The sequence below is a fragment of the Plasmodium cynomolgi genome, chromosome 6 (genome assembly GCF_000321355.1).
Source record: "Plasmodium cynomolgi strain B DNA, chromosome 6, whole genome shotgun sequence".
NCBI lineage: Eukaryota > Apicomplexa > Aconoidasida > Haemosporida > Plasmodiidae > Plasmodium > Plasmodium cynomolgi.
The window spans coordinates 138,943-147,623 of NC_020399.1; the positions used below are offsets into that span (position 1 = coordinate 138,943).

Genomic DNA, 8,681 nt, shown 5'->3' on the forward strand with positions numbered 1-8,681 from the left:
AATTTGAGTTTTTTTTTTTTTTTTTTTTCCTTTTCGTTTGCATATAATTACTGCGTTTTACTTACGTATGGGGTAAGTATATGTTTTCCCTGATGAACTGGAAATTTATTTTTGATGGAATTTGATTTTTTTTCTTCTTGTGAAGTTCGCTTCGTTTGGTAGTTAAAGTTAACGCTTTGGTTTTTGCCGCAGCACGTGTACATATGCGGGTGCACGAGCGTGTGACGGGTAGCAAAAAAAAAAAGCCATGCCAGTCGCGTGAGCGCATGGATATACATACGTATGCATGGGTTACCACGCGGATCACCCCACACAGCGTCACGCGAAGCATCCCACGTACCAACCAAATGGCGCGGTGACGAGTGGTGGGAGGCAAAAGTCCCGCGCAGTGCAGTGACAGGGCTGGGCGAGAGCAGGCGCCGCCGAAGCGTGCACGTACGTTTGTAAGGACATACGTTTGCAAGAGCGCACGTTTGTAAGAGCGCACGTTTGCAAGAGCGCACGTTTGTAAGAGCGCACGTTTGTAAGGACATACGTTCCTAAGGACATGCGTTCCTAAGGACATACGTTCCTAAGGCGCACGTTTGTACTCATGTATGCTCGGCGCGTGCGAATATGCGGACGCTCCTCCCCCCTCAACCACCACCGCTACTGCTACCGCTACGGCCACTGCCACCGGCACGGCCACCTTGTATGATTATTCCCTTGCGTCGCAGGAGTGACAACCGCTCTTGCGCAGCAAGACCTGCACCCCAAAATGCACGTGAACAGCAAAAAGGTGAGCACATGATTTGTTCACCACGCGATGCACAACCAACTCACCTTTAAGTGTGCTTGTGCGGTGGCGGCGAGTTCGAAAGCGGCAAGCTATCAAGCGGAAAGCTGTTAAGCTATCAAGCTGGTAATCTACCAAACGGCATGCCGTTTTCTACGCTTCACCTTGTGCACTCCCCGTACTGCGCACCGCTGCCCCCACGAGTGTCCACCATTCGACAAAGTTAACACCCCAAAAGGAAAGATCGACTAAGATCCTCCAGAATTTTTTATCGGCCTCAATTTGGCCCCCTTGCCTCTCCAGGCTGAAACGTACGAGTTGTTTAGACCCCCTTCTGAAGGCAGGCGGAAAATTTCGCCAGGGGGTGAAGAAGCAAACGTGAAGGAACAGCAAAGGGAGAAGTCCAGGCGGTGTCCCGTAAAAACCACAGCTCGGTGGGATCGCGCGTTTGGCCAAGCAGGAGGCTGCGCAGGAGGTTGCGAAAGGGACCGCGAAAGAGGTCGCCCAAGTGAGCGGTTAAAAAGGCTGAGCTGAAGGCCACCCCAAACCTACGCAGAAGCCGCACCGACATAGCAAGATGAACGAACTACTGATAAGGTCCAAGAGCGGCATCAAGCTCTACACCTTCGAGCGAAACGAGAACAACGAGTACACAGGAAAGGTTACATTCGAGTACGACGGGTGCATACACGACGCCATTTGGTCGTGTGATGGGAACTCCTTTCTCATCCTACACTCCGTGGAGGGCCTACTCCTCATATCAAACTATGCGGACAGAGATAACATAAGAGTGAATAAAATCACCTGCACAAACAGATACAAGGAATTATTCACCGACGAAAATGTAAAGCTAATCAAGCATGTCCAGTGGTCACCAGGAAATAAATTTGTTGTTTTCTTTTTCCCCTTTGAAGAGAAAAATTTTTTCTCCATAGGAAACCTACTTGTATTTAGTGTGCAACATACAAAGGTATTGTGTTCCTTTAAAATTAGAAAAAAAATTTGCAGCAACTGGCCTATTATCCATTTCACCACTGAAGATAGATATTTTTTTCTCGAGAAAAAATCCAACCTATATGTATATGATACTCTCCAGTTGATCCAAACGAATGCAGAGATCCTGCATAATTTGGTAAATACAGATGTTCCAAAAAATTACCTTTTTACATGGCATCATCCGAATGTCATAGCTATGTATGTATCCCCTTACGTTGGAGAAGACCACTCAAGGTACTTCATTGTTCATACGAAAAATAACTTCTTGGGAGATGTGTATGTGTATAAGATAGAGGGGTTATCCTCTACGGTGAGTAATGTGGATGGTATCGATTTGGGGAAGGAGAAAACTCCTTCCATGGGGGGTCATCCTAACGATGGAGGGATATCCCCCTGTTCAGCAGTGGGTATTACCACTACGAAAGGAAACAAATGGGAAGAAAATAACCCTCCGGAAAGGAATGTCTCTTTAGATCTTCTTATCCGAAAAAGCTTTGATAATCTGGATAACCTCTACTGTATGTGGTCACTCAGTGGGAAGCATGTTATTCTCATGGTGTACACCAACGATACGACGAATAAGTCATATGGCTACGTAAGCAACTGCTACTATTTCTCCCTAAGTGCCAAACATTTAGGTATGAAAAAAATTAATGAAAACGTGGCACAGGATGTAAAGTGGAATCAAACGAGTGATGACTTCCTCCTAATAGAAGGCAAATCAGATAATGCCATTTTTTTGTATGACCATAATTTGAATATCAAACAAAAAATTTCATCTCAGTACAAAAACACCATTAAGTGGTGCCCCTTTGGGAACATGATTGCTCTCGGGGGGTTCGGAAATTTAGCAGGAGATATCAATTTTTATTTTAAAGAGAAAGACGACTCTGTTATTCTAATCAAACAGTACAGGGAACCATGCACTGTTCTATGTGATTGGTCTGCAGATGGTACTCTATTCATGACTGCTTCCACTTACCCCAGGATGAAAGTGGAGAATACGTTTAAAATATACACGTACGAGGGGAACCTTGTCAAAAGCTATAATTTCAACGAGCTTTATGACGTCCAATGGAAGAAGGCCCCTCCTGGGTTGCTCTCCGAGCCACCCAAGCCACAGGCCAATCTCAAGGACAACAAGCGCAGCGTATACAAAATTAAGTATAGTAATATGGATGCCCCGTTGGGGAGTGGAACCCTCAGCGGTGCAGCAGTTGTCGTGGGAAGTAACATCGGGAGCGGTACCGGAGGCGGTGTGCTGAGTGGACTAGTTAGCCCTCCCGGAGGCGCTCCCATCAGCGTCAGCAGCGGAAACGCCTCTGATGCGCTGGACGAAGCTACATTCAAGAAAACCAAAGGGGGTGGCGAAGCAGGAGAGAAGGACAGGGCTAAAATGGGCAAGGCTGTGGTGGCTGCTCCCCCTGTGGCTGCCCCCAACAGTGCGCAAGCGGCGACGGCGGCGCTCGGCAGGAAGAAGAAGGCGGAGAAGGGGGGAAATGCGTACGACTGGGATGTTGACTGGAGAAATAAAGCCGCCTCCGGCACGGCAGCAGCGGGGGCAGCATCGGGAGCGGCAGGAGTGGCGGTCCCCCCCACCGGCGTGGCAGGGGTTGCCGGCGTGAACGGCGTTACCGGCGTGAACAGCGGCAGTCACATCGCCACTATTGCCACTATTGGCAGCACTGGCGGTGTGGGGAACCTCGGCAACGTCAGCCTAGGGAAGCCCCCCGAGGAGAACCATAACCAGGGAGCCGCCCCCTACATGGAAAAGAAGTATGTCGATGCGTGCGCCGTGAATGGTAGCGCGGGTGACATCCCCAGGAGAGACAACGTCGTGGGTGGTATGGTAGATGGACGCAAGGAGGACTACTCCGCGCAGGGCATTCCCTCCGCGGATAGCGCCAACGCCGTAGACGCTCGAGCGACAGATGATAAAAAGAAACAGAAGAAGAAGAAAAAGGAGAAGGAGAAGGAGAAGGAAAAAGAAAAGGAGAAGGAAAAGGAGAAGGAAAAAGAAAAGGAGAAGGAAAAGGAGAAGGAGAAGGAAAAAGACCACGGCGTGAAGCTCCCTAGCGATGCGCACAAAAGTAGCGGCACCCAAAAACAGGTCACAGCCAACAGTTGGGCCAGTCCCCACCCAAATCAGAACGTCCAGGATGGAACAAGCCTGCTCTACTACATGAGCAGAAGCAACATTGACGTGGGCATTCCTCCCGGTGGATTCCCCCCAAACGGATTTCCCCCAAACAATTTTGCGCTTAATGGTGGCCCCCCCGGAGACTGGAACGAGCCAGAAAGGCAGACCACGAAAGGGGAACCAATGGAGGCCGCACAGTTCGAAATGGGGAAAGGTGACAGGCAGGCGAAACAGGCGGCGGGGGTTATCCCGAAGGATGAGAAGGATCCAGACCAGGATAAGAAGAAAAAAAAGGAAAAGATAAATAAAAAAAAGAAAAACGAGGCCTCGGGTGGAGGCGACGAGAATGGCGTGGTTGGCGGCGTTGGCGGCAGCGCGTCGGCTGGGGAGGACAAGGCAGCCATGCAGACGGTGGCAACTGCAGCGGGAGCCACGACGACGCAGGCGATGGCGCCGAGGCCGCCAGAAGCGAAGCCCAGAGCGCCAACACCATCACGAGCTTCCTGTCCAAAATAATGCGACACAGGGCTGACGTGCCAGGCAGGCAGGATCGGGGCCCAGAGGAGCTGGCACCCCCCAACGAGCGCGGCACGAATGATCGCGGCACGAATGAAGGCTACCCGAATGACGGCTACCCGAGTGAAGGCTACCCGAGTGAAGGCTACCCGAATGACGGCTACCCCAGTGAAGGCTACCCCAGTGAGCGCAACGATACCGCCCTGCGTGGCGCACCAGTGGCCGCAACCGGGACGAGCGCACACAATTTCGTTGACACACATGGCCCCGCACGTAACAGTAATGGGCACCCCATGGTAGGTCATGACAAGGAAGGAAGTAACACCCATCCTCAGAGGAACAACGACATGCTTCATAGTGACATGTATGGCCTCCCCAAAAGTGGCACAAATAAAAATAGCGCACCGTCCTCTCCATTGTACCAGCCCCATTTTAACCCACACACAAACGGAGTACCCATGCAGAGTGCTAACTCCTCCCTGTTTAATCAACTATTGGGGGGAAAGCAGAGGATTCAGGGAAGTAGTCACCATCCCCAAGGAGCAGAAGGACCATCACCAAGTGGAAGCGTCCCAAATGGAGGAATGTACCTAAGTGCACTCCAACAACAGAGTTACACTGATGATACTAAAGGGAGTGGAAACCAAAACAGCTATATGTACATTTCAAACCATCAAGGAAAAACGTTGAACTCGTCTGCATTTCCCGAAAGGGGAAGCAACGAAGGACCTATTAACGATGGGTCCTCCAACCAAGCTAACCTCAGTAGTAGTACTGCTGTGAATGAACAGACTAGAGGTACCCTTCGTATCCCCCCCGGGACAAAAAAATCAAATGAGGATCTGCTAAGATTATTTAAGAGAGTACTACCTCACGCAACTGTCAACATTGTCCCAAAGAATGAACAACCCAGCAGTAGTAGTAATGACCGTGACCCCATGTTGAGTACCTCCTCAATTGGACATACCCTCAGCAGTATTAGCAGTATACAGAATGTTGACTCGTCCATGTCAGCTCAACGAAGGAGCATCATAGAAGGTATTCGAAATGACTACGAATATCAAACGGGATTCAAAAGAGAACACATAGATATGAGAATGACCTCGTCGAATGAGCATATCGGAAGGGATGAAGGAAATAACAATGCCAGCTATGGAAGTAGTAGCATCAATAGTAGCAGTGTTTATCCTCAGCGTGGAAAAGAAATGTGCAATAAAGACTTGGCAACGGCGATGATCATGAGGATGAAGCAGAAGGATGAGCGACACAGTGATAGCAGCAGTTACATGGGAGGAGCCATCCCCAGCAGCAGTAGCAGCCATCTCGGAGGAGCCATCCCCAGCAGCAGCAGCAGCCATCTCGGAGGAGCCATCCCCAGCAGCAGCAGCAACAGGATGATGATGGTACCCACCGCGAGGGAAAACTCCATTCCAGCTAATATAAAGTCCCACCTTTGTAACTTGGATCTCTGTGAACTGCTGAAGTGTTACCACTCTCTTAATGTACAACTCATCCAGCTAAAGCTGTACTGGATCGTCCACAAAATACAGACGTATGACATGACAGCTAGTAGAGGAGGAACGAACGCCACGGAACTCATGGCGAAGGATAAAAAGATTATCGCCAAAGTGAAAGAAATGAAGGTACTCTTAGATTACGCCAACGATTTGGTGAAAGACACATATCAGAAAAATAAAAAAAAATACGAAAGTCTGATCCAACAGTTTACTGTTATTCTGAAGCAGCATGACAATTTGTATCAACAGAAGAAGGAGAAAATCATGCGAGACCATTCGGACAAGGAGGCCATTGTTTACTTTATTTGTAATATCGAAAAGATTGTGCATAGGTATGTCACAGGGAGTGGCACAGCGAGTGGTACTGCTAGCGGCACTGCTAGCGGCATAGCGAGTGGGGAGAACCCTGTGCCTTCTTCTCCCCCTCTCCGGGGTTCTCATCACCCCGGCATCGTCGATGGCAGGGGGGAAGGCCACCCGTCCACTACACCTCTCAGTAACGCAGGGGAATACACCAATGGCATGGCCAGCGATTATGCGGGAGGTTACCCGGGAGGTTACCCCGGAGGTTACCCAGGAGGCCACCCCGCAGGCCACCTGGGAGGTTACTCGAACAGTTTGAAGAAGACCGCACCCCCAATGGAACTGCAACGCAAGTTACTCATGCAAAAGTTGAGCGAGCAAAGCAGACGTACCGATGGGAACTACGACGAACAGAATCTCAACAAAAATAAAATAAGTCTCTCAGAGTACCAAAGAAATTTTGCTTTAAATGAAATGGGAGGACATAAAGATGAGCAGGAAAAAATTTTCTTGAGGCGGATTGGTGGAAACAATGAACCGGGAGCAGCTGCGTCACTTGAGATGCCCTATGTGGAAGAACAGGAGGACAAGAACAGCCCAGTGGGGAGAGGAGGCGGGTACGAGGCCATCAGCAGGGGGAGCATGTACTGTAGAGACGCTCAGAGTGTGGAAGCGTTCCCCCGCGATAGGCGCGCCCTCGAGGGTAACAGCGGTTACAACAGTCACAACGAGCACAGCAGCCGCAACGATCACGACAGCCTGAACAGCCTGAACGGCAACGACGCGTGCCCGTCCCCCCTCCTCAACAGGATCAGTAAGTCACTGCTGAACAAGTCGGAGAAGGAGGACGGCGCGCAAGACCGCGATAGCGCCAAGGACGTGTCAGGCAAGTACAGCCTACTGGAACTTATTAGAAAGAAAAAGCAAATGGAGCTGCAGAGTGGTGTGCAAGGAGGAATGCAAAGCGGAGTGCAAGGCGGAGTGCAAGGCGGAGTGCAGAACGGCCTACTCAGCAGCCTGCGCGCCGCTGCCCAGGGAAGGGACGACCACATGGACGTAAGCTCCATGCTCCGTAAAGCCAACCAGGGCGCGCAGGGGGGGGGAAAGTACGCCGCGCAAGAGGAGGACATAACTCACAGGATAAAGAGCATGATGCACGCGGGTGCCAAGCAGGAGCATCATCACTCCCAGCAAGGCCAGCACCAGCAGATGGCTACCCCCTCGCCAGACCACCTAAATTATTATTACCAAAATGCCCAAGCGGACCAAACCACTTTCAAGAATCAAGCCAAACACGAATCCAACTCGCTAAACAATTGCGATCGCGTAAAAACACATGTCGACATGATACTCACCCCGATGAGCGAGACAATGAAGCAGGACATGCATGCAAATAAACAACAGCAACAGTACGTTCCCCCCAAGGAGTACCTCCACTTTAGAGATTACAACTCTTTTTTGAAGAGCGCCAGCGCTCATATGAACCCTAGTGGGGTTATGATAAACCCGAAAGAAGATATCGCCTCCCCGAAAGAAAGCGACCAGACGAACGGGGGAGGCTCCGTTGGAGCAGTGGGCGGCACCTTGAATGACCAAAGGACAGCAGGAAGTGGAGAGATGCACCCGAACTATATTCCCAACGAGGGAAACCAGAGTGAAGACCATCACCCGATGACGCACCCCAACGCATCGCATCCGCCACATGTCCTCCCCCCCTCGCAACCGGCGCAAATAGTATGCAAGGTTCCCAACATATACAAAACGAGTAGCACCAGTAAAAGTATGAACAGTTCAGGTGAAAAGAAGAACGCAACGTACAACCTTTTCGAGATGGAGGAAGCCAAACGTCCAGATGCCTTGCGAGATAAGTGTTGGCAATACGTGGACCCCAAGGGGGTAGTGCAGGTACTGGGAAGAGAGAGGCGGCCCACACCCGTGCGTGCTTCGCGCGAGTTGAGCGACATCCACAGGTGGATCACATAATGCGCAACGCGTAAGGTCGATCCTGCACTGTGGTTCTACTCCATCTGTGAAGATGCTTATTTCTTCGTCCACGCATTGCCAGTGATCCCCGTTCCACACTCGATCACATGTACACATGAACACCCGCACACACGTACACACGAACACATGCACACCTTCCGCAGGGACCCTTTTTCCTTGACGAGATGAGGATTTGGAGCGAAATGGGGTACTTCGAGCCGATGCTGCCCGTCCGCTGCTGCGACTCCGATCGCTTTGTTGCCCTGAACAAACTGTTTCCCCCTCCACATAAGCCCTTCACCATTATCCCGAAGCCGCAGCCGATATTGCAGTGGGATGAGGAGCTATGAGTTGCCATCAACCAGGGAGGGGGGGGGTAGGATTTTCCTGTCGACACGGACTGTTCGAATGGGCCAAGCCGCACCAACTTGTGGAACAGGAATTGCCTTTT

At 50.7% G+C, this 8,681-nt stretch overlaps 1 protein-coding gene across 1 annotated transcript; it reads left to right on the forward strand.

Moving 5' to 3' along the window:
* Positions 1–1,352: 1,352 nt before the first annotated feature.
* PCYB_061330 (hypothetical protein) lies at positions 1,353–8,580 on the forward strand (the record flags this gene model as incomplete). Its single annotated transcript, XM_004221300.1, has 5 exons — positions 1,353–3,423; positions 4,728–5,608; positions 5,945–7,409; positions 8,283–8,311; positions 8,395–8,580. 5 exons carry the CDS (start codon positions 1,353–1,355, stop codon positions 8,578–8,580), a joined length of 4,632 nt encoding a protein of 1,543 aa, XP_004221348.1.
* Between the last annotated feature and the right edge of the window lie 101 nt (positions 8,581–8,681).